The sequence below is a fragment of the Rhea pennata genome, chromosome 14, assembly GCF_028389875.1.
Source record: "Rhea pennata isolate bPtePen1 chromosome 14, bPtePen1.pri, whole genome shotgun sequence".
Lineage (NCBI taxonomy): Eukaryota > Metazoa > Chordata > Aves > Rheiformes > Rheidae > Rhea > Rhea pennata.
Genome location: NC_084676.1, coordinates 12,681,425 through 12,708,216, shown reverse-complemented (window position 1 = coordinate 12,708,216; position 26,792 = coordinate 12,681,425). Strand labels below are relative to the sequence as shown.

General features: G+C 41.3%; 1 protein-coding gene across 8 annotated transcripts in view; it reads left to right on the top strand.

The window, feature by feature from the left end:
- Positions 1-26,792, top strand: part of EBF1 (EBF transcription factor 1) — a 269,357-nt gene that overhangs the window by 182,187 nt on the left and 60,378 nt on the right. For 4 of the 8 annotated variants that reach the window (XM_062587651.1, XM_062587649.1, XM_062587656.1 and 1 more), the window contains exons 9-10: positions 12,487-12,617; positions 20,488-20,614. In XM_062587651.1, coding sequence (XP_062443635.1) covers positions 12,487-12,617; positions 20,488-20,614 — 258 coding nt within the window. Of the gene's footprint in view, positions 1-12,483; positions 12,618-20,487; positions 20,615-26,792 lie in introns of all 8 variants that reach the window. The other 4 variants (XM_062587650.1, XM_062587653.1, XM_062587648.1 and 1 more) reach the window with 1 other exon arrangement.

Genomic DNA, 26,792 nt, shown 5'->3' with positions numbered 1-26,792 from the left:
TGTTGAAGGCTGAATGTACAGCTCGTGTCATATTTGTTCAAAATTCTGGGTTTCATGTGGGATTCATAGGCTTGATATTATCTGATTCTTGCTGAAAGAGAAGGTCAGAATTTGAGATGAATCACAGGTCTGACCACAAAGCTACTCGTCTTTACAGCTGTAGTTTTATTTTGTGGATTGGGATTTGAGGTCACATGGGTATGGAGCAGTTTGTCCTGGTACATGCATGCTGCTGAACTTCCTGGGCTCTTTGAGGAGCTGAAAGGGAAAAAATATTTGACTAAGTTTGGCCCTTTGTGGCATTCAAAGGTGAAGCAAATCTCTTTAGGAGCCCTTTGGGGAAAAATTGGTCTGTTTCCTTGCACAGCAGAAAACCTTCCTACGAATGGTGACATGGAAGGCTGCTGTGGGTGCTTCCTCTTCATCTCACTTCCATCACGAGCAGACAGAGGTGTCTGCTCTGAAGCTCAGAGGCAGGTGCCTGCTCATATCAGATGCCCAATATTTCCTGTGGGTTGCTTCAGGAGGCTTCCTGTTTATGATATTGTCCTACAGGGGTTCCTCAGCTCTTGCAGGAACCAGCAAAGAGCTCCAGGTCTTTGGGCTTCCAGAGGTGCCTGCCCACGTCTGCTGATTACGTAAGGGAATGAGGATATTTAAGGCAGTCTGACTCGCCCAGTCAGAGACAGATGCTTACTTTATACGCGCTACAATGCCTCGAGTCTGAATATGGCCCCAAATAAATAAATAAATAACAGTATAGCATGACTTTATCAGACACGTTGAACGAACAAACTCTTCTAAGCATTTGTAGGCCTGAGTCCAAAGTATTCCCTCTTCAGATTTTCAGCATGTTGGTTTTATGTGGTGTCATTGCTGGACAGATACTGTGAACTATAAATATATTTTTATGCTTGTGTTTTTGCAAGTAAAACCTAAATGGTTGGGAGGAGGTGCTTGACCCTTCCAGTCAGTGTAGCACAAAGAACAGAGAAGGAAGCCGTATGAAAGACACTGCTCAGCAGAGACAAGGGTCTCTCAGTCTTTGCGATGCAGTGAAGGATTCCACTTGAAACGCGATTCAGCTCACGTTGCCTTCGTTGCTGTCCCGCTGCCATAACAAACATGGGCTGAGTATTATATTGCATTCCTGAATCAAACCTCCCAAATAATAATAATAATAATAATATCAGTTGAATTATTGTGTTTATTTTTCTTATGCAGCTCTCCCCACCCCAGATAGTCATTAGTCTGTAGCATATTTCTAGCCAGGCCAGCGATTTAGTTAAGCTTCCTGATCATTGAGGTGCTTTTCTTACAGAAGAGCCAGAATCCCTACCTATCCCCTTGGCCCGGGGCCCAGAAACCTGAGGCCATCCATCGGACCTTGGTCTCCCGGCAGGCAACTCGGTGTGATCTGTCACGGAGCCTGCCTGAGCAGAATTTTTGCACATGATGAATATGGATCTTTGCTGCATCTGGCAGGCTGCAACAATGAATGCAAAAGACTGTCATTAATAGATAATAAAAGCAGAAAGCAACATTAGTGGGAATAAGCTTTTCTTTTGCTGGGTCTGATTATTACTTTTTGTTCTTGGCCTGTGACTAGATTGAGACACAAATAACAGCTACCAGCACTGTGTTTGTGCATGTCTTTTGTTGCTGGTTGTTTTTTAATCTGAAATATTTAACTATGATATCTTCAAAGCAAAATTGTGTCATACATTCTCATATAGTAATAGATTTCAAAGATGAAGAGCCTTGCTGCTTTGTATTTAGTCATGCCTTCATCTGTAAATTTATGGCAGTATTATGGTTTAATGAATTGAACGAGTCCCAGAACAACAACAAAAATGCTTTTTTGTTTGAATTTAGATATTGCACACTTTGTTCTTCAAATGAATAATAAAACCAATATGTTTCTTCAGTGGTAAACTTCAGGCTAACTTCATCTCACGTTACTAATCAAGTACTTAAGGATATGTATGTGTGTATATATATATGTGTGTGCGTGTGCATGTGTGGATGGATGTGCATGTGTGTGGTATGCAAGCACTTTCAGTTGGGGTGCTAGACATGGGCTAAAAATTCATATTCTGACAGCGATAGGCAAGCCTCTGAGAGCAGATGGAGCAGAGTTCAGCACAAAGGTTTAATCCTATCAGGATGATTCCTGCATGGCCATCTGGATAATCCGGCACACAAATTCAGCGCCTGTTAAAAATACGACGTAGGCCAAGATTAGCGTCACAGATTTTCCACTAGACTTGTTCATATTTGACTTTATGATTCTCAGGCTCCAGAAAATTGCATTAGAGAGCAGCCTGTAATTTGTGAGAGAAATCAGAAGAGGAATAAGACCTCTTAGGGTACTTGAATTTTCCTTGTAGAAACTGTATTACAGGCCCTCCCTGCCCCTGCCACAACTGCTTTGTATTTCTGCATGGATTGCTCAGCTTCTGCAAGACGATTACTGTGAGCTCTCTGTTGTGGGCAGACTTTCTGAATTCTCCTGAACAAAGAGAATTGAGTTAAAAATTAATTTTAGTCCAGGCTCCTGTTTTTATCAGGATGAACTAAATTTCTCATTTGTTGCGGAGTCCATCTCAGGTGAACTTCTTGTTGTTACGCCCAGTGCGTGTGTGTGTGGGGGGCTAACTGATTGGGGAAGGAGAGAAGAATTCTGTTTTTCTTTTTTTTTCCTCTTTGTGATAGTGAAAGATTCCAGAAAAATTAAACTAATGCCAGCATTTACTTTGGGGAATGGGAATTTAGATTTAGATTCAACTCTGTGCTTCATCTAGAATAATTCCTGTGTGTTGCAAAGTAATGTTATATATCATTGATTAAACTTTGCCAGTGCAGCCTACATGTGTACATCTGAACATCCAAATTTCATGTTAGTGTGCTTGGGATGATGGGCTTTTTACGTGTTACAGGTTCTGGATGCTGTGACGCAGGAGCTTTCTTCCAGACCTATGTTCTGCCTAGAAATACTTGCTAGAAGAGTTTTAGGGTTTTGTTCTGGTGATAATGGAAGATGAAAGAGAATCTTTTTCCAGTTTGCAAGATACAGTCCCCATTCCCTCTCTTCATCATCAGAAAGTGATCAAGAGAGAAAATGAGGCCAGGGTAATGATTAACAGCAACACATGAATTTAGAAAAAGTGCCCACCTGCCCTTCTGTTATATTAGGATTTGGCAAAACCATAAACCACAGAGTGAACAGTAAGGAAACGACTAGTCCCATCTTATAAAGTGCTTTGTGGGTTCAGGACCTTAGCACCACTGAAGAACCAGTCAGTTAAATTAAGTCTGATTTGGGGTATGCAAGCTATGCAGTTACATTTGTTTTGACAAACTTTTAGGGTTGATTTATATTACACATTTTGAGCTTCCATTTCCAAGGTTGGCTTCACCCTCACCCAGAAATTGCATCAGTGTAACTATTTTTAAACCTCAGTGCACTTAAACAGATGCAGTCTCCTTTCTGGACATGCTCATTGTTTTTAAAATAGTCATATTGGCTTAGCTGGCCCCTGTAACTTTATCAGCGGAAGTTAAATCAATAGGAAGCAGTTGAAACTGAAACAGGAGAAGCCACACAGGATTTTTTTGTTGTTTTACCAACATAGCTTCTCAAGCCCATCTTTAGATAAAACAGTGCAATCCTACGTGTGTATCACACCTTAGCCGCTTGCATCCTATTGTCTTCGGCTTCCCGTCTTTTAGGAACAAATGCTGTTCCTGTGCCTTTGCGAGTGACCCCGCGGGATGGGAGGAAGGCGGGAGGAAATTGAGGTGCGAGAACTTCTGGGCTCATTGTACAGCATTTCTCCAGCTCGGGGTCCAAAATTCCCGAGGGAGGAACGGGCCCTGCAGCAGGCGCTGGGCTGGCGCCCTGCTCTGGGCGAACTGGCCCTGTCTGTGGAGCTGGAAGCTCTGCCGATATTTAGTAGCCCTAAGTGATATTTTGGATGCTTTGTTTCTCCATCTGATTCAGCGTGTGTGTATACACAACGCGCCGGAGCTGCCCACGATAGCCTGGATCTTGTCCACCCTGGAGCTGGGCACTGGTGGCTGCAGGCTGTGTTTGGTTGAGGCAAGCCACAGCACTTAATAGCTGCGTGGCTGGCTCGAAATGGAAATCTTCTCACTTTGGGGGCAAATATAATGGATGAAAAAAATACAGTTTAAAGTCTGCTTGAAATTTCTTTTTATGCCTTTGAAATAAATGTTGAAACGGAAATGTGATTCTGAAAGAACGGTCTATCGATAAATGTTATGGTAAAATTGTTTGGCTTCTTGAAATACATTTTGGCTGGACTTATATATTGAATTTGACCAAAATTTGCCAGTGCTTTAGCAACATTACATTTCTCTTGGTGAATTTGTTATTTGCCAAACAAATGAACACAGTCAATAGAGCTCTGTTTAGGATGTCAAGTTTTACTGACTTTCAGTGAGATGCTAAGGATCTTTATTCCCTTACTAATTTTTTGAAATTGGAGGTACATCCTGAAGTATAAAAACAAATATAGAAAAAAAGCTTTTACTGTGATCTGAGGGGGGTTTAAGAGAGTAAATGAAAAGGCATCTTTTGCGATTATTGTAGAGATAGCTAAATTATCTTATTTTTATGGAAAAGTTTTAAGTAAAACACACAGTGGATTTTAGATTTTTTTTTTTTTTTTGGTAACGCATCTCATTATTCAGTAGGACCTCCTTTTTTTCCCATGCAATCATGTTTCAGGCAGTGATCAACAACTGAGAGCTCAAGAAATCATTAAGGAAAGAGAAACGCAGAGGACTCGGGGAAACATAACTTTGCTAGCTGAGCCATGCGTAAGGATAAAAGAGAAACACTGGCTTAAGTATTGATTGTAGGTGGCATATTATACCAGGTAATTTACATTTGCAACTTCCATTAACGGGAACTGAGCATTCACAATGGTAGGCAGAAAATCACAGCGAATACCTTTAATTTTGGGACTTGCAAACAGAAAGAAAGCCCTCCCTCGCTCCCTCCCTCCGCCCGAGCCGGAGGCACTGCGTGAGGCACGTATTTCTGGTTCAGTGATTTCACCCAGCGTGGACGTCGCAAAGAACCGGGCGGAGGTCGCCGTTTTTGGTGTGGCGGTGTAATCGTCGACGCTTACAAATCGTAATTGCCCGATGTCGAGAAGCTGTAAAGGAGGGAGCCGGGGAGGGGGAGAAGGGCATTGCCTCCTCGCGCCTGTGCTGCCTAAAGCCACATGAGTTATCTCCTCCAGAGGGAAACCTCTGCTACCCTGTTTCCTGCACAGCAGCTGCTTATTGTCAGGGGTGAATAGGAGAGAGAGCAGGCTGTGATATGAAAAAGGAAAGCAGGAAGATCATCACTTTGCTAAGATAAACACCAAATGCATTGTTTAGCTTAAGAGTGAAGATTTAATGCTCTGGGTGCAATATGTAAAACACTGCCACATTCCCTTTCCCTGAAGTGTCTGTGACTAACGCTTCGGGCTGGTCCTGCAGACTTTTCCCGTAGACGCTGCCTTGGTGGAGTTCAGCTCAATTGCTTTCAGGTCTGCTCGTGCTGGACACGGCTCCAGCAGCGCCTGCGCCCGTCGGATGGGACCCATAGCACTGTATGGGTGCACAGACTTTCTAGGGTTTGCTCTTGCAGCATGGAGAGAGTAGGCGAGCAGCAGATGACAGCTACCCCTTTTCAGGAATGAGAAAATTATTTCTGCAAAAAAGGGGAATCCCAAACTCCGGAAAAACACAAAATATTTGGTTCATTTTCTCAAAGTGGCAAATTTCAGAAAATGACTGAAGAAAAACAAACAAACAAACAAAAAGCCCTCCTGCATGACCATATCAATTGGTTGAAATGCTTAGTGTGGAAAATCCATAATAAACAATGATGAATGGAGTAAATAACACTTCACCTCATATAACACTTATGTAAATCTATTATTTTAAAAGTTTTCTTCCCCTTTTAAGGAGATGTACACTTTGCTAACCTAAAAATATTGATTAAAAGGCTTTGAGCATTCCAAGGCGTGAGCTTGCACACCTTCAGCTCCAAAGTACTATGGGAAAGAAAGTTAAGCTTGGATCATTTCTGGGCTCTGCTTCACTTGGAGTAGTAAATCCTGCATGATTTCAATAGCTACCAGGTACCTGAGGGTAGATCTACACCACGTGATGTAAAAATGCCGTAGACCCTTTAGAGTTCGCATTTTGTAGCTCCTCCACCTATTTGACTCCGTGCCACGCTGAGCAGACATAGTGGCTCAGTTCCTGAAATCAGCATATTGGTATTTGTGTTTCGGCTCTGCTGCTTCTAGGTCGCACACTAGGTTGAGTGAGCTGAGCGCGACACTCCACAGTGTGGTCTACTCATAAAACCGTATTTTGAAAAAGAGAAACCCAGTTTCGGATATATTACGTAGCTCTTGACAATGTTGAGCAGAGCAATGCCTAAGTATCTTTAAAATCCGGTTCCTTATTCTGCAAACTTCTTATTAGCTGGGCTTGTGAGCACTTAAATAAGTGCTTTGCTAAATCACAACGTGATTTCAAGTCGTGGTTTTGAGCGCATAACCCTGATTTGTCCTGATGTTCTTAAAATCAGTAGTTTGTGAAAAGCATTTAACAAGTCGCAGGATCAGACCCATAAACTGTGGGTTAATCTGTGGCTCATTTATATAGTGAGTCTGGAATTAAGTTTTACCGAAGAAAAAGAGAAAATAAAAATGAACTCCAGGTATTTTCAGTATTTCTTCTCAGATGAAATGCAAATTCTCTATTCATCTGAATTCTCACTTTTAGCTGGCTTTATGCAATTCGTCTTGCATGTCACAATAATCTTAAAGGGAAGAAAAATAAAAGCATGTACCCCATCATTTAAACTCCTGTTGTGATGCAGCAACTGTTGTCAGAGCCTCATCTACGGGATAATGGAGGATGAAACCACCCTTCATGATAAAACCTACAGGCGAGGTCATTCTTACAGTCACTAGCACAAACTGGATATTAATCAAAGTGCAAATACATTTCAGAAGCTGAACAAGAGCAGTGCCAGAGCCCTGCTGATAGCTGTGCATCCCACTAATTCACCCCAGTGAGCATGTACCTCTAAGCTCAATTAACCCTTATTCCAAGGCCACCCATAAACTTTGTGGTAAATATGTTTTTTTTTTTTTTTTTTTCCTCCAGCTTCTGTTTTCTATCAGTGGAATAGATCATTTCTGTTGGAGGATAAAATGCTATCTCTGCTTATACGTTCAGGTCCCCAATTAAAAATATGAGAGGTCATGTGTGTGTTTGTGGGGGACTTGAATCAGTAACTCATTGATTCAGTAAATTCAAATGTTTAATACTCCTGGGGGCAACTGCTATTTCTTCTGCCTTCGGTTGCTATTTGAGGCACACAGAAACGCTCAGGAGGCAGAGGAGGTGATGTGGGAGGCGAGGGATTTCCTTGTGCGATTGCCTGCACGCAAAGTTAGCTGTTAAACATGTATGAGAAGCTATGAGGAGCTGCTATTGCTGATGCTTTGTTGTTATTATTATTATTTTTTTTATCATTGTTATTATCATTATTATTTTCCTTTCCAAGCATTGTTCAGAGGCAAATTGGAAATGTGGTAATTAGGCCCTGACTGGTAGTGTAGTATTAGTGTCCTGAGCCAAAGTTCAACGCCCTGAAATGAAATTTAAACCAATTAATCTGTTAGATTTTTATCGCTTGTCCATGTTTTCTCAGCAATTCCCTCAGCACGTGGCCTTTGATCAACTCTCATACAAAAGCTAAAATGTGTGCCTGCTGCTAGCAAGATGGGGCTGACATTAACATGGCACTCATAAAACAATCAGAGCAGTGAAGCCCTCAAACAGACAGGGCATAGTAATATTTAATAAAAGCGCACGCATAATCTTCAGAATTAGCATTTTCTGCCTTGCAGTACCTTTGGGAGAAGAGCTTTTATTTGTGGAGTGATCATTATTATAACAAAGAAGAGCTACCTAATAATTTCCACTTTAACTCTGCAATACGCCACGAGCATTTTTGAACCATTATGCTAAACTGTGGCGGGGTAATCATTTTATTGTCACAGTTTGAAGGAAGAAAAATCCCCTGTATATTGGTAGCTAGGGGAGCACGGGAACACAGGAACACACTGGCACACACCACACCGCTGCGGAAAACTTTTCCTTCCCGTTACTTGTGCGCTGAAGCTGGTACCTGCCATCCGTTGTATAGAAAATGGTCAGATTTTAACAACTTCTCAGCAAAGATGAAGATTTCAAAAGAAGCCACGGCATATCATTTCCCTTGGAGTCATTAAGCTTTCTTCTCATAAATCTTTAAAAGTTATTGATAGAGACCTTAGCTTTGAAGTCAGCGGCAAAGTTCCCGTTGGCTTCCATAGGCTTGGGATTGCAGTGCCCCCCGTAACATCTGTGCCTGTTCAGCCAAAGCTCACGGGCAGCACAGTAAAACGTAGCGTCACGTCCTGCCTCGGATTTGCCTCGATGCCGTGCAAAGACTGGGAGCTGCTCGGCAGTTTTCGTAGCCACCAGCTCTTTGGGCAGGTGGAGGAGGTGGCCGTTTCCCCGTCGTGGGGAGCTGCAGGGCTCCTGCTGCCCTTTGGGCGGTTGCATGTAGTTTGGTCTCCAGCTTCATCCTCAGTGCAAAGACTATTCTGAAAAAAAAAATGTGCTGGGAATGAAATACACTAAAGACCAAGCAACAGAGAGATGTTTTTTAACACTATCTGATAGGCTACCAAACTCTTGGTTCCGGATATAGCTTGTTTATATGTGTAAGAATGTGTAGTTACTCTTTTTTTATTACAGTAATTCTCTTGACTTGAAGTCTGTGCATGTTATCAGTCATATATACTTCATTTCCTTTATTAGAATCGGTCAGAAGTCTTTCAGGGCAATTTTTTTTCAGTGAAGTTTCAGATTTTTTTTTAACAGAAAAATACAAATTTCATTTAAAAGCACTATTTTAGAAATGATGCTTTGGTGTTACAGATGGACATATGAAATGTTACTGTTTTGAACAAATATTTTGTTCCTCTTGGAAATATTAAGAACTGTCCTAGTTAACAATTTCAGATAGAAACTTTGGAACTCTGCATTCTGCAAAAAATGTTCTGTATTTTGACTTCTCTTGTGACCAAAACAAAATGCAGAAAAAACAAGATTTCCAATGAAAGGATTATTTTGCCTAGTTCTGTTTTTCTAGGGTTGCACAGAAGTAAACACCTTCCAGAGAGCACTTTGAAACTGCCAAATGATTAACAGAAGAAATATGAAGGGTGAAGGGCCTGAGCTGGCCAGACATTTGTACCCGGGGCATAAATAGCAATGAGGGCATAACGTTCCCCCTCCCTTCCGATTTTACCTGTGAGGGTACTGGCAAAATGGGCCCTGATCTTCCACTCTCCTCCCAGAGGCTCCAAGGAAAGGGCCTGGGAAATGCCAAGGTTTTGTAGGGGCATTTTCGACATGACACTGGCTCTTGCAAATATGTCCTTGTGTAAAGGTGCTTTGTGCCTTCAGAACCAGGTAGTGGCCTGGGTGTGCCCCCCAAAACGCCTCTCCGCAGGGTCCCCAAGGGGCTGCTTGAAACCCCGCTGGCTGGGATGGGACGTGGCATACGCTTGGTGCTGAGCACCTACGACGTGTGAAGATCGGCCTCAAATACACGAGGCGACGCACGACGTGCAGCACCTTGCACTTTGGAGTGCAATGAAAGTGCCACGGAGATGAATAGCAAGACCTGCAGTGGGGTCCTGCCACTGCAAAACAATATCTTGCATTCATTTTAAAGATGAATTGAATCTATAATTTTGAAGCCTGCATATGTTTTCCGTTAATGGCTTACGATCTCAAACTGTTTTTATTCACTGGTATTTAGGAAAAAAATGTTGCCTATAGTCTTTAAGAAAAGTAGCTCATTCTCTGACACATGGGAAACTGATTATGTTTGGGTTTTATTGTGGTGTGTGTGTCCACAATCAACTGGAAATACTGGAAAGGGTGTAATTTGGAAGTGACTTTAATTTTATTTATGAAAAGGTTTGATTCTGTGAAAGGGCTAGATGGCATTTTGAAAAGCTGCTTTCACTGTAAAGCCGGTGCTATGAGCTCAGTTGAAAGGAAAGCATTTGGTTTTGGACTTTGCAATGGTTTTTATGCACAGTTTTATGCAAGTAACCTGAATCCAAACTAAACATATTGAAGTTACTTCTGTGTGTGCTGCATTTTCACGACAGTAATGTTGGGATGTTTCTTTTGTTAGCTCATGTAAAAGTAAACCGCTGGGCTCTGCCAAGTTTGGAGTAGGATAATGATTTTTCTGTGTGCGTGTATGCGTGTGTGTGTTCGAGAGCGTATATATACGTGTGTGTTTTCACTCGAGCTGGTATCTCCATCAGCTTAAGCAGTGGGAAAGTTTGTGCCTGACACTTACAACCATTTGTAAGCAGGGACAGGGTCTGTTTGCTTCCCCTGTACGCTGTCCATCACCGTGGAGCGAGCTTTTAGCAGTGCCCACAGACACACGTCCTGCTGACGGTGGCTCGACAGCTCCCTTTCCAGCTCCGTCCTTGCTTCCAGCCCCGTGCCCGCCCACACGGCTCCGTGGAGGGATCTCCTCGCCGGGCTCACCAGCTCACGCAAATAGCTCCTGCCAGCCAGAACTTAGCTAGTAAATAATCGTACTGATGCACTTTGTGTCTACAGCATTTTAAAGCAAGCTTCTGAGTGTTAGTTAATTGATTTACGTATCACTAAATTACTTATATGTGGAACAAAGCAGGGCAGAGGCTGTGCCACTACACAGCCACAACCGTGTTCAGTAACTCCTGGGCGTGGGGGCATTGCCCTGCGTGGTGCTAATGTGCACGTAGCCTTCACATCCCTCTTTTCCGAGTAGGTCCCAATCTGATAACGTGCCTGTGTGCTCTCCCTTGACTACCACGGCAAATATTCAAAGTTACCAGGCAAACAAGCTGCTCAGGCAGCCTCTTGACCAAGAGGTAGCTCACAGTCAAATGCCTGCCACCTGCAAGAGGGGATGGCTGTGCAGATTTGTATGCAGATGATGAAGTCGTGCTGACTGACACCTGAAAGACATTTGAGCCTCGGCGCAGGCAGTGTCAGCCCCTCATGTGTTTTCAATAGAGCTGGCCTGTTTTCTCAGCTGAGGAGAGGCTTCCTATGTAAAGGAAAGGACCTTTCTTGTCAGTGCTGATCTTGATCAGTGGGGTTTTGCTGCTTTCTCAGGAATCTTTTTTTCTACAAAATGAAGTTGTTGAGGTACGCGTTTTGCTTAAAACACTGTCTAATGGTGTGGTGTTACCACACTGTTACACTGTCTGATGGTTAGAATCCCCTTCTTCAGATTTAGCAAGGAGAAGTAGGTGGCATCTGGGATGGAGTCACTTATTTTCATCAATCTCTGTGAGGACAGGCCACCTTGGCCAGCCTGCATGTCCACAGCAGCAAGTTACGTAGGACTTTTGGGTTGCTTTTACAGGGATGTTACTCCACTGGGTTCAGCACAGTTAAATTCAGATGTACCTTAGTATTGCAGAGAAGGGCAATGGTCTGTGGATGCTTATATTGCCCTGCCCCACCAGTGTATAAAGCTGAGCTTGCTTCTGTTTGGACAGGCTTAAAACAGAATGTATTACAGCATCAAGAATTGAGCTGAGTAAGAATTGAGCTTTGGGAACTGTTTGAGTTTTCAAAATCCTTTGAGGAGGCATGTGATACCTAGAAGGTGGCTAGGGCAAGTTATGGCAAAATGCACTGCATGCATTTCTTGATTGTCTAGTAGCTGTAACATAACTGTGTTAAACCTTTTGACTTCACCAAAAAGTTCGTTCGTTTGTTCTGTCTTTTTTTTTTTTTTTTTTTTTTTAAAAAAGTTGCTGAAGCATTAAGCAGGGCAGAGTGGTTTAACACTGGAACCACCTGGATCTGATTGTACAGGATTTAAAGAAATGCTGAGGGTTACACCCTTTTTTTTAATTTAGCTAATGTTTTCCATAGTATTTATGGGAGTTCCTTTGGTTAATTTAGGTTATGATGGATCATAAAGCAAAATCACTGGAGATTATTTGATTAACTGAAGAATTCAGCATTTCATATAGAAAAAAGATAGGAATTTGTCCTGGTTTCCAATTGGTCTCTGCCCATCATGCTGTGATTTTCTTTGTTAATATAGGCTTGAAAAATTTAATCTTTTTAAATATAACTAATAAAAACAAACAGAAATTAATGGAGAAAATATACTCCCAAAGATTTAGTCTGAGATCATGCACATATACTAGAAAGAATGAGGTTGCTGAAATCTTTGTGTTAGTAAGGGGGGAAATGAAAGCACCTTTTATTTTATTTTTCTCAAGTCTTCAATCATTAAAATCTGGTTCTAACAGCAGAATACTTCTCTTTTTCATGTGTGTTGAAAAGCAGCTACACCATGTATCAAAGCCATCAGTCCAAGTGAAGGATGGACTACAGGAGGTGCCACTGTCATCATCATAGGAGACAATTTCTTTGATGGGTTACAGGTCATATTCGGCACCATGCTGGTTTGGAGTGAGGTAGGTGTTGTCTGAACGGTAATGTCTAATAGCTTTGTCTAGCTTGTAGCTAGCCTGTCCTTTTTCTATGCCACATGCTAAATCAACAACAAATGTTTAGATGTGAATCCTTCTCTCGTTCAGTTTTATGAAAATAATTAGTCAAATTTACCTGTGGCAGAAATCCACTATAGCCAGAGGGTGTGCATTTCCTTTCACTGGCCCAGAATTTGGCTCGGTGCCTTTTATTCCGAGGAAGGGAAAGGATAAATGCCGCTGTGAATAATTCTGTGTTTAACACTACAATGGCTACGGGCCCACAGGAAACGAACGTTGAGGTGATGCCGCTTTCCAGAGAAACCGGCTACTTGTAGCTGCAGCTAAATGAGGGGAGAAGTGCAGAAATTCAGTGCCTCTGAATCACGGTCTTTCAAGTGTAGGTACCTGGTGCAAGTACTATCTGCTTAAAGGTAACTGAATATACAGTGTTGTATCCACGGTGGAAAATGCAGACTTATGCCCAGTGGGGGCCCCAACAGTTCCCCACGAACCCTCTTCTGTTGTTATTTCCCATCCATTTTTTACTTTTGCGATTCCTCTCAGCTTCCTAAATCCTCTCGTCTCCTGACACGTTAGTGAACTTGGAGCCTTTTATTTCCCCAAAGCCTGGGGAACGTTAAATCCTGAGCGGCATCAGCAGAGCGGCTGCTTTCAGTGCACGGGGTCGTAGAAATTAGGGCAGAATTCCCACGGGCTTCCCTGGCACTGGAAGGCAGCCCGAAGGAAGGGTCTAAGTATTACATTTCTGGCTTTTCAAAAGCGTATTGGAAGAAATGGGTATTTTCATGAGTTTGGTGCCGAAGTAAGGACGCTGAGAGACAAGCCAGCCTTTCCGAACTCGCTCTGCTCCTTGCCTCGTGGGTTTAGCCTACCGCACGGGGACTGTGGTTCCCCCCGTTCGAGCGCGGCTGCATTTGGGAATCTGCCGCTAAACCAGATTTCAAAATGAAAAAGCTTGAAGGAGAGTTTTGTTTTCCCTCCTTTTGTTCTGATGCTCTGCCTCATACCTGATAAGTATTAAATCAATATTATAGCTTAATTTGGACCCAGCGCCTTCCCTGACCGACTGTGTCACCCACATGGCAGCAGTTTTTCCAAACGAAGAGTATCCTCTAATGTCCTTTATGGGCTTCGCTGTTCTCCTGCTCTCTCTCATCCTTCCACTTGAGGACAAGTGTGGATGAAAGGGCTTTCCAGAAATGGAGATATAATAAATGAGCCCTATTCTGAAGCCCTTATGTGATCATGAAAGTGCCCCCTGGGTCCAGCATAAGCATTTTGCGTGCTAGGATTGGAGCCGATATTGTTACAGCCGTTTCGCAGGGAGAGGTGAGGAGGCCAGGGGAGCTACGCTGGTTTGGGTACTGCAGAATTGGCTCCTCCGTTACAAACCTTCGTTGTGTTTTTCAGTGGAAGCCTTTAGTTGGCAATTTCTAAACTCAGAAGAGCGAGTGCTGGTCAAAGCATCGCTGTTGTGGGTTGCATGGCTTCATCATAAAATTAAACGGTGGAGAGGGGAGTTGTCAGAACCAGGTGAATTTGTTAAAAATGTTACAGTGGGCTGCAAGAAGGCTTGGAGTGAAAGCTGTTTCACTCTCTCCCCTATAGAATTGCTTCTTGGTTTCATAACCTTTGAGAGGAATAGAAAATCATATAGGGGAAAAGAAGCAATTTCTAAAAGAAGCAGGCAAACATGATAAACAAGCATAGAAATGTATGAGCTGTCTGAGTGATCTCTAAATAACAGCGATCTATAAATAATTCAAATTACACATACTAGCCACATATGAAATACAAGATAAATTCTTCTGTTTGCCTTCTTATGTCTAAAAATGTCTGGCACATTTTCAGTATCCAGGAAGAATATTTTTGTTTTACTTTATTAGAGTGTAGACTTGAACAGTGGATCTTCTGAAATTCAGTACAATTTCAAACCTAGAGCAGGTTCATCCAGTGTTGTCAGTCAGGCCCAATTCTGAACAAACCTGGCCAGGTTATTTTGTGGTTGAGCACAAGCAGAATTTGCAATTTCCTCCTGTTGTTTCATGGGTCCAAGGAAAACATAATTTTAATTGAATTTCAGGGAGCCCTAAACAAAGCTAGGCAGGTGGAAACTAAAGAAAAAGAATGAATCTTGCAAAATATTTTCATGTGGACTTTTTTTTTTTAGCTTCGTTTTAAATTGTAATTACAGGTGGTTCTGGGGATGAAGTCTAGTATTTAAATTAGCGTCATTTTGCATAGGACCTTGCACAAATCACACAATCTGTTTAAAGTTCAGTTCTCTTTCTCTAACATTGTAATAAGATTAGCCACCTTCTTTAGAAAGGTGCTGTGAAAATAATTATCGTAGAGGTTCTATCTTACTCAGAATTTATTACAGCAAAATCTATGTAAATGCCTGAGACGCATGGATATTTAAAATATAAAACCTACCACATTTCAGAAGCAAAGTTAACAGCCAAAAAAATATTGTTCATTTTAAGAGTGAATTTGTTGCTGTCAAGCTGCATATGTTATAAATAATTTGAAATGTAAATAATATATTTTTAATTTATTTTACATGTATTCAAGTTTTGTAATTGAAATATTTATATGCTTGAAACGGAGTTGACTGTGTTAAAAAAGGAGGTTTAAAATGGTTTCTGAAACACATATTTATTATTTAAACATATATTTTAGCAGTAAACACTCTAACATAATTACAGCCTTTCTCAGCCAGAGAGAACTAAATAAAAACTTAATTTGTCACATTAATTTTGTGTAGAAATGCAGATACCTTAAGCCAGTGAGCTCAATTAATCCTTAGCTCTCACATTACTTTATAAAAATGAAGGCCTTGGTATTTTTGGAGTACAGCAAAATGGGCCATCTAATACCTTTTTTCCAAGGGACTTTCATAATTGACAAACAAACAATATTGGTATATTGTGTGCACATGTTGAATCTGGATAAACAACTCCCAGCAAATAGTCTGTTTGCCAAACAGACTCTGCCTTTCTGTTTGCCCAGTCTAGAAACAGGCTGATTTGTTACTTGCAGTGATTTAAGCAACGTCCTGGGTCTGCGCGTTGTTGCAAATATTCCAAATCTGCGCTGCTGATAAAATCCACAGTTGTTTCTCTCTTATTGGGGGGCTGTAACTCCTAGAGTCAAGTTTCAGGGCAAACGCATATGACTGTGAGGACAGAATTGGTTTCTTATAAATATTCCACAATATTTGCTTAAAATGGACTATTTCTTCAAACACTTTCCTGCCAAGAACATTCCTCCAGCTGCACAGAGTCAGCTGGAAACCACTTCTTCTTTTATATTAAGCAAAGATAAAGCACTGAAACATCAGTTCTTTTACCTTTGTACAGCACAAAAACAGAGGGTTTTTTTTTTTTTTTTTTTTTTTTTTTTTGGGTTGCTGAATCAAATTCTGTGACAGATTTTTGTTTTGCTTTTTATGTTTATTATTGATTTTGGAAGTCTCTATTTTTGAGTGCTTATTTTGGAGACTTGACTCATTTTTAAAAAATGAGCAAGCACCCTCTTTCTGAAAAACAAAGCTTATTAGTCTGCATCTGGGTGCCCAGAACATGCATGTAAAGTCACTAGTCACTTTTGAAAATACAGATACCTTGAAGGTCCTGTTCCCCCTGAAAGCAGTTCGTTAGCTTCAGTATGTGCAAGCTGGTGGGTTTTTGCTTCATTCCTGTTCCAGTGGTCCTCTTTGCAGAGAGTCCAAGTTTAATTTATGACTGATTGTCACCATTTCCCTAACCACAAACCAGAGCTCAAGCATGCAAAAATAAACTGGTGACTCAGATTAATGACATCTCCCTATAAAATGTCACTTTAAAAAAGAAAAAAAGAAAGTAACCTGGCACTCTTCAGAGTGTGAAATGATGCTGTATCACACAAGAATGTCTAGAATATATTAGCAAACCACAGAAAGAGGCTTGTTGCACACACTCAAACCAAATGTGTTTTAGGTTTTGAAGGACAGGCTCCTTCCTCCATTCTGAAGATCTCCATAACTCAGGTTTTAGTCTAATTCACTGTATGTCCCAGCTGACATATAAGAACATATATAAAAAAAGACAGTGCAGTTGCCAAATATCAGACTAGCTTGCTTGAGAATCCCTTGGAAGAAGAGCCCAGTTGCTAGCTTTATGTCCAGCTCCAGAGCTCCATTTGCCAAATGCTGGAGTGGAAGAGGAAGCTGGATCTGGGATTTTGGCTTGTGGTTTCATCTCCAAATCACAGGTTAATGCCTTCCTCAAGATTTATGTTTTAAAAAAAAGAGCTTCAGAAATGTAGGTAACTTATATTTACAAATTCTTATTTCTTGGCATGTAATTTCCTACGGCTATTATAATATCTGTTAGTGGTCCAAGCGTTTCCACCTGAGGTCAAAGCTGGGTCAGATACATAGGTTCACAGAGCTCAGCCCGTATCTTGCATTTGGCAGCAGGCAGTGGCCGATGCCTATAAAAACAACAGGGCAATTGTGTAGCGAAGCTTCGCCAGAACGCTCTGCCAGCATCCAACAATTTGGGACTCGGGCTTCCAGAAGTTCTGTTTTTAGTTTTAATATCCCTTGATGCTAAGAGCTTACATATTCCAGGTGCTGTACATACGTTCTTTGATTGTACATGCAGCAGACAGACTCTGCTGTGAAGATGGTACAGGCAGTGCAAAGGTGGGAGGAGAAAACACACCAGGAAGTGGTGGAGTGGGTTCCCAAAGTCAGGCTGCAGGTCAGTAGTGTAGCTAGGAGAGGATCTCCAAATCCTGGAGTCGCTGAAGCCAGCAGCAGATTTGCTGGATGGAAATCTTGGATGGAAGTCTTGGATGGGCCTGGTGTATGCAAATCCAGGTAGCACCCACTGGGTCACTGCCATTGCAGAAGGGGACCAGAGCAACTCGGGGAGAGCTTGTCCTGGTTTATAACCCGGATCCTGTCAATGCTGGTGCGTGGCATCAGACTTCTAGACCAGAGGCAGGGTTTGGAGGGCGTATTTATAAGTGCAATGAAAATGCTTCTCCCTTAAAGCCAATTTCTTAAGATGATGACGGTAAAGAGGAATGCTGGTATGTAACAGAGTTAGCCGATTCCTTTGAGTGTGCATGAGAACTTAAGACTGGTTGTACTGACCCAGAAAAAAGATCCTTCTAGCTCAGTATCTCTTACAGGGGTCAATAGCAGGTGATAAGGAGAAAAATCTAAAAAAGAGGGCACATATATTCTCCTGATACATCTTCCAAACTTCAATTCTAGAGAAGAGAGGATTAAAATATATCCTAAACCATAGGATTTCAGACATAATGTTCACCCTTTGGGAATGTGTGGGCGACAGTATTGTATATTTGTGGTTTTAAACACAGTTAAACTTATTTACATCAGATCACAAAGGAAAACCAAACTGTGGAGAACAAACCAGGAAACTTGCTTAACTCTCTCCAGCTCTCTGTAACAATGGACCATAAATAGGTCAGACATTTCTTGGGAACCAGGGAAGATGAGTATTGGAAAATGCCACAAATTATGTTTGAAGAACATTAAAGTGGTGACAGACCAGTAAATGCTGGGAAATTTAAAGATGCGACCAAAAGCTGCCTCTAAAGTTTATGCCAGAATGGGGGTAAGGGGTGCAAGGCATATGCTGATGTAGTAAGACTAGCATGTTAACCTTTACTATTAAAATCCTTGGCTGTTTTTATAAAAATTACCCCCCCCCCCAAAAAAAAAAAAAATGTCATGAAACTTTTCTCATTTTGCCAGTTCACCCAGTTAACTGAAACCATTTGAGGGTGGAATTTATCTCAGCTATCTTCAGATGTCTGTGGCTAAGTGCCTAGTCTAAATTTGTCGTCTCGGTTCATTGGAGAAAGGTAGATGCTTCCAGAGGGCAGCTCATTCCAAACTGGAGATGTCTAAAGCATGGGGAATAAATTGCTATTTGATGGTGCTTTCTGCGCTCACTGACTGTTGAGGGCATAGAGAGGACTGGCCTAGACTTTTAAGACTTTGATCAGCCTAGCTTTAAGATGACTCAATTTAAGTGGAAGGAATCCTTGGAAGTGTGCTTAATTTTTTTTTTTAATTTTATAGTTTTTATATATTTTATTTATATAATTTATAAATTTTAAGTTTATAGACTGAATCATTTAAAAAAAAAAAAAGTACTTGGTCCTAGCAGTTTTGCTTTTACTCTTCAACTTGGTTTAGTAATTTTTAAATTTGGGGAACTTCCTACTGTGTATGCCATTTCCCACAGTAACACAGATGGCTCTCAGACAGACATTCCTCTCCTGTGCTTTTTTACAGGCTGCTTGTTGGGGAATTTTAACTTTCGTGGCAGTTTACAGTATGAGTTAGGAGCAACAGTCCTGTGCCCTGAACAAAAAACCTGTTTAAAAGACTGGAGTTTTTTTGTAGTTCTTTAATATGATTTTGAAAATTTTGACTCTTAGTAAAAATAAAAACACAATTAGCTTTTTGGCTTAAAAAATCAAATATGATATTTTCTATGGAAATGTATTCCCTTTGATTTTTGATTTGAGTATGAGCCAGTCAACAGCATGGAGCGCTCCACTGTCTGCTTAGGGTGCCAAAGGCTTTTCTTACTGTCAAGGCTGGTGTAGCCTTGGTCCCATTTGCCTCTCTGGATGTGGGTGGGACCGGTAATGTGCTGGTCAATGACAGAAGGATTCTCCATGTCCCAGAGCTGCGTCTTGGCTGCTGGGCACAATCATGTCACATTCTCTATGCACCTCTTCCTACCGTCCTCCTCCGAAAGGACGTAATGAGTGAGGAGAGCACGTTTCAGTGATGGGGAGGGCAATCCTGTAGCTTGTGAGCACAGAAGAGATTTGAGTCGAGCTGCCATAAATTCGTGAAACTCCTGACTGACTCTAGTATTAATTTCAAGGGCTACGTTTTAAGTCCAGTCCAGAATGTTAACAGAGCCGAAATGGTCTAGAACATGGAAACGGCAGCACCGACTCCGTCTTTTGTGTTAAGAGTATCAGAATCCCCAGCCCTATTAGGAAGAAAGTTAAGTTTGTCTCCTTCGTGCCTGAGTAAATCCACGTATGCAGGAGTTATTAACTGTACAGTCACCCCAAATGTGTGTCAGTCATTTCAGTGGAGGAGGCAGACTGGAATTCATGGGTAAATGATTATATTGGATATATCTCTTGAGTGCTCTGACCATTGCAAGGAAATACATAGCATCCTTAAAAAACCAAGCTCTGCATTTCTGCAGTAATGTAGTTTTGCTACTACAAAATGAATAGAAAAGGATCTCTAATAATTAAACAACAGCACATAGTGCTTTTGCAGCATGCAGATGTCAGTGAGGATGAGCTGGGGACCAGTGCATTTAAGAGCTTACCCTGCCTTGCATTCTGCTGTGAGTCTCAGTTCCGGTGCCATGTTCAAACATGTAACTGTGTGTCATTTATCAGTCAGATTTGTTGGACACAAATTTGTAGTCATGACCCTGATGTTCACCTGAAGGAACATAAGCATCCTGCTGGTGTAAGCTCAAGTTATTGCATGAAACTGGTGCTAATGCCTGTATGAAGATGCAAGTGCCTGCCATGTATGAAAACAGAAATAATATTGTTACAGCTGAGAAAGAGAATGCTTGTAAATATTGTAGTCACTGGCTTTTGTGTGGGTTACATCAAGATTGTATTCAAACATTGACAAGTTAATTACATGTTTCAAAGCTTGTTTACTGTGATCTGAGAGGAAAGTGTTATTAAAGAAGTATTCAGCATCTAACAGTGCTTTTTTTTTTTTTCTTTTTCCCTTCCTGGTGTTTTCCTCTAGCTGATTACTCCTCATGCCATCCGAGTGCAGACGCCTCCTCGACATATCCCCGGCGTTGTAGAAGTCACATTGTCCTACAAGTCTAAGCAGTTCTGCAAGGGAACGCCTGGAAGATTCATTTACACAGGTAAGGGTGCTTGAGTGTTAGGTATATCAGGAAGAAATAGGGCAAGCAATATATCACACTCACTGGTGCTTCTGCTTTCGTCATTAAAAGCTGTACTGTATTTTATTATTTTGGCTAAGCGTTTCGCTGAAGATACCCATTTAAGGTTGGATTCCAGCAATGAGTGACCATAGAGGTGAATCTGAAAATATACCAATGTGGGTTTTTTCTTTGCTTGTTTGTCCTTGCCATGGGATGTCTCTTCAGATTTGCACCCCCTCTCCCAGGAGGGGGAGATAGAGGGAGGAGAGAAACAGATGCTCCAACCTCTAAACCACTATGGAGAGGACAAACAGCAAGAGCCAAACATACCAGTGCAGTGGAAAAGCTGCTTTCCAGGAAGCTTCTTGCTGAGTATCTCTGTCTCATCTTGTAATAGTAACTTGGCCCAGCAAGCGTTCAAAGCCGTGGCCTGCCTGCCTGTCTCGCTGTCAAACCCTTGTCCCCGCGCCCTGGGGAGGCCAGGTAACTTTCACCACAGTTGATGTTATCACCATAGTGAGTCGCAGTGTGTTTTGGGGTGGCATCCAACACAGACCGCTGCGTAAACTGATCTGGCCTGAAAAATTGTGAACAAAGAGGAAAACATACTGCTAGGAGATTGCAGGTGCTGTCAGTGTTAAACCAGTCTCTGTAGTGACAAGGACCACACTGGAAATAAATCAAGTAGCAGCCTAACTTTTTAAAAAGAATGCATGTCACTTATTCCTCAGAAGCTATGCATGCTAAAAAATTAGTGGATTAGTCTGAGTTATGACATGCTTATCCTTACATGCTTTTTGTTAGACCTATAACCCAGACAGTGCTACTCCTGCAACTGGGTACCTGAATGGTGGTTCCTCACCACCCACTGCAATTTCTTTTTCCATCCTTGATTGCTCCCAAAACATTAAGAATAAGACGTATCATAAAAATCTGTGGCAGTGGGGTGCTCTGGATTACAGTGGGCACATATACTGCTCCTGCTGTGAACATACACACGTGGGCTTGAGGTGGAGAGCGGACTTTGCGCTCCAGCTGGGCAGCGGGGTGCTCCTGCAATTTCCTGATTTCATGTGAACAAAGGTGCCTTATAAAGCTTTCTTGTCATTTTCCAAACACCCTCTCCCCCTGGTTGGGATTATGCACGGGGTTTCTTTAAAGTAGGACTGAAAGTGTCCGTGTATCGCCTTGCTGTCTGAGCAGCAGGCATTTGCTGAGCCTCTGTGTGTTTATTGTGAGCATTATGATTTTGACAATGGGTGGGAAATTCATATATTGGATAATAACACGCCATATCAAAAATGTTAATGAGGGTTTGAATGCATTTGAATAAAAGAAAAAGCAAAAGCAAAGGGTCACATTGCCAGCTGGTGCAAATTGCCAGTTTATACCACGTTAAAGTGTCAGCCAGAGTTCTGGACAGTTTGACTGCGAATCAGTCCAAAATTCCCCTCCAAATATCTTGCTCACAATAAGTTGTGTTGTCCTGCTAGTTGTCAAGCCACTGGGGTGCTGCTTCTTAGGCTGGGGGAACGTCCAGTATGCGTGCAGAAGAAAAACAAAGGGAGTCCTCCCCCTCGCCCTCCGCCGGGCAAGGAAATTTTTACAGACTTCTTTATGCAATATAAAGGTAAAAAATGACTTTGGCCCATTTTAGTTTTCTTTTCAGATTATCATTAATTAGCTTTTCCAGGAAAAAGGAGGGCAACGGTTTAGCCTGTCTGCCCAAACGCAGACAGTTGACTGATGTGGAGCTTAGCAGTCCCAGTGGGGAGAGTTTTCCTATATGTGTTCTCAGGTTAGTGTTTAAAATGTGTTATTTTTCATTCAGTAAATGAAAGTTATGAAATCCTAAACAGCAGTGATAAAATCAAAGGTGATTCCAGTCCATGGGCGGTTCTGTTACTTATGCAGCTTTTATGGAGTTATGGTAGATACGTAAGTTCTATTGTGACTGAAATTGTACCTCTTACAATTTGCATTTTTCAGTTGTTTTACATGCAACCTGAACTGAAATGTGCTTTTCTAAAAGGACTAAATGAAACTCAAACAAAAACAATTAATGCATTCTGACCTTCAGAAGTGCCCTTTAAACAAAATGCAGGTTCAGTACACGCCTGCCGATTAGTTTTAGTTAATTGAAAATTATAGGATTGACCCAAGAGGAAAATTTTGTTTGCACTCCAATCACTTTTACAAATTAAGGAAAATTACCACAATTTTGTTTAGCTAAGGTTTCACACTGAGTTCACGAAATTAGCTCAGCCATCCCAACAAAGTCAGCACTTTGTTAGTGAGCACTGGAAAAAAACTAATAGTCTATGGTGTGTACAAACGAAGCATAGAAAAAGCTATGATGCTTTAGCAAACTAGGCCAAGTGTTTTTAATTAGGATTATTGGTTCATTGTAAGTTTTGAAGAACAATCAAACTAGCAGATTAGCTGTTTCTTTTAAAGCTAGAATTTCTTGCCATTCATTTTTCCCATGAGAACATGTTTTAACTCCCACATAGCACTATTTCTTTTTCTTTTTTTTTTAACAAGGCCTGCAGGAAATGGACCAATTGGAAGTTCGGATACAGTAACATTCCCCAGCATCATTCCAGACGATGGGAGTTTTTCACAATGTTCTTCAGTGAACTCAGTGTTCTGGAACATATTACAAAACCACAGAGGCCAAATGTTTTCTCAGAGGAGTTTGGCCTCTGTTTTTGGCCGAAAACATTTCAGCATCACTTGCTGCTTATTTACCCTGCTATTAAGAACAAGAAAAGGGGAAAGGAGAAAAAGAGGAGGGGAGGAAAATGAGAGAGAGAGAGTGAGTGAGAAAGGAAGAAAAAGACCTGGGGTTTGTGGGCGGTACAGGAGTCGATCAAGCATAGTTTCCTTTCTGGTGAGAATGTCCCTGCTCGTTAATGGTCCCATTTTGTGGTCAGGTCTCATTTAGAAGAAATTATTTTTAATCAGTGTTCAACAAAATATCCCCTCAAGCCACCTGGCTGTAAACTGTTTTTTTCTTACTGTTAAGTACTTAAGTTCTCAGAAGAAAATACCCAGTGACCCATTAATTTTGGCCTTTTTTCCCCCCTTTAATGGCAAATAACTTAGTAACATGATCTCTAAGTAGTCCATGTGCCATCTAGGAATCGAGGTCACATATATACAGAGAAATCCTGGCTTTTGTAAGTATTTTTGAAAGAAAGAAACCAGTCTCAGCCCTGTGCTTACAAGAAAGCATAGTGGGTTTTTTTTATATTCCATCTGCAAAGCAAGCCATTAGCATGCACTTATATAGCAGTTATTGCTTAGATTTTGAGTTTTGACATTCCTAAGAAAACACTGTTAGAAATACAGAAGTCTGAACACATCTTCCATGTATGTTCATTTTGGAATAACATTTAAAAGTTCATACTACATATAGAAATACCCAAACCAGTTAAAAGTCATACTGGTCAGTGTTTCTGTGGTGCCCTTCATCTGTAAATCTCTTCAAGTATTGAATAGTATTCAATGAATTAAGCTTCATGTCACAACTTATTAGTCAGGTATGTATCTCTACCCTTATTTTACAAGTAGAGAAACTGAGATAAAGGAAGAAGCCATTAAAGATAGAGATCCCTAGGTAATTTGCCAAGGTGACTCAGGATATATATGGCTGAGTTAAATATGTGATGAGAATTGGTAGAACTTTGTGATATCCAGACAAGCCTTTAAGATCTTTTTTCTTTTCTTTCTTCTTTCTTTCTTTCTTTTTTTTTTTTTTAATGCAAAAATGAGTATGTCACAAAGCAGCATGATTTGCACAGGAGTTTGCTGTGAACAATGGTACAAATCTATGAGATTTTTAATCTATGAGGTTTGAGTAGGACTACATGAGTGTAAGTGAAAAGAGAACTTGTCACATATTGCAAAGAGCCTATGGAGGGTCCATAAAAATGCATTGTGCTTTGTCTTCTACCACCTGCCCGCTCTAAGATTTTTGTGGCTTTTGCTCCTAAACTAGAGCAAAGGACTACATAGGGGCCAGAAGTTCCTAGTTTTGTCACTAAGGTTGTGTCTACAGATAGCACTAATTCAACTTCTTGGCAGAGTTCCACTCCTAATACTCTTCCTTTTGCTGAAATTTGGTTACGTATTTGGATTTTGATTGGAATTTAGGGAAGCGTTTGCGTTAGTCTTGCAGGGAGAGTGAAGGCTAAATCATTTGTATGCTGACAGTGTACCAAGAAAGACAGAAGTTCTCCCACAGTTCATGTGGGGTTTGCAACAAGCTATGGGATGCGGTATGACTCCAGAAGGAAGAGTAGGTCAAAGTGGAGCAGTGTGAAGACTGGCGAGTGTTTGTGTTATGCTTTAGGACCATTGTGTGTGAAGTGATGTAGAAATATGAACATTATGAAGGTCAGGGTAGTCACAAAATTTCTGGGAAACTGTGTGTTTCTTTGGAATGTCCTAAGGCTTTTAAGAGAACTTTTCACTCCAATAGATAGACTAAAGAAATACCCTTGTGTGAAAGATCTCTGCTGCATCCTCTTTTCACCCTTTACTTACTTCTGAGATCATCTGAATCTGTATAAACAGGATATCACAGATGAGTTGAGCAAAATTTTCGAAAGCCTTGATAAAAACTGAAGGGGAAAACTTTCAGTTTTAGATTTTTAACTTTAAAGGTTTTAATTTACAGAAGTGCAGTGGTAGTCATCTTCTGAGAATCATTCTCCTTTCATTTCTTAAGTCAAATACCCCCAAGAGTATGAGACCAAAACTACCAATCACTATTTAAAGTCTCAGTGCATGGCCTTAGAAGCACACGTTTAAGTCATTTTCACAAGTATGTTCAGAATTGGAACCACTTAGAAAATGATCTCAAATCTCTGAAGTTTGTAGCCTGGTAAACTTCAATGATTCCCTTGCAAGGAAAGTTTTCCGCTTTCAAGAAGGCGCCGATGACTGTGCAAGGTTCAAAAGATACATAATCAATGGAGCAATCAGCTTTCAGAATGCAGAGTTCTGGAGTTTGTAGACTTTTAAAAAAATGGTGATAAGAGACAGACTGGCTGTCAAGAGGTTCCTGTAGCCCCACTGGAGCCTTTGGCTTGATCCCTGTGGAGCAGAGCTTGACCCTTACACCAGCTAACCTTGGCCATAGCTGTATAGCTGTTAGTTCCTGAGAAATGTTAAAGCCTAGTGACAGTTATTCTCAACGTCAGTAATACACAACCTCATTAGTTTTACAGTGCCCCATTCACGTGTGTTTATTATTAAATCATGAGCACTCAAATAGCTGATTAGTATAAATGAGGAGAGAAGGCCATCATCAGCAGAACAATAAAAATAAAATCAAAAAGCCAGCATCTTTGATGCTGTCTTGGATTTTATCCTGATGTGTTTATAAAATTCTTCCCCCTCAAAGATATGACGATCGTTAATCTGAAATGAAATGTAGAGCACATCACTTCTCCCAAAGAGTGACCGGCTGTGAGATCTGGTAGCTAGCAAATGAATGCCATTTGCTTTTAACAGCAGTTTTTATCTGTCTTTCACTAGTAAATATTAATAGGAGGTGTAGCATAAAAAAGTATCAGATGTCTCAATGTTAGATAGTCACGGAGTGCTACTGAAGAACAGAGCAGAATCCTTCCATACAAAGGAATTTGTGAAGTTTGAAAGAAGAGCTGGTATCTTGTTTTCCCTCATACTGCTATGCATAAAGTAAGACCAGGAGAGCCATGTGCTGCCAGTTACTCTGTACTTGGACTCTCACTTAAAAGTCCATTCGTGGTCTCAGAGAGAAACTGTGGTAGGGACAGAGGAGCTGGTGACTCTTCACTATAGCACAGTCAAGTAAGGAAGGATTAAATCAAGGAGGAGGAGTTACACAGCACGTGTGGCTGGCTGCTAAGGTAAGGGTTGGTGGTAGTCCCTGAGCGACTGATCCTCGTCACACCGCTCCGGGCTCGGGGGTGCTTGCAGCTAAACTACAGATGGGAAGACAAGGGAGGGGTTAGTGCAACCGCTTCCTTCAAGCGCCCAAACAGATAGTGTAATCTTGGGAGTTATCTGCTTTTAAAAGGGAAAGTTACCTTCAGGAAATCTCTATTTGAATTTAAACTTGAACCTGGCCCTTTTTGAGCTTCAGTCCGTTGACCTAGCTACG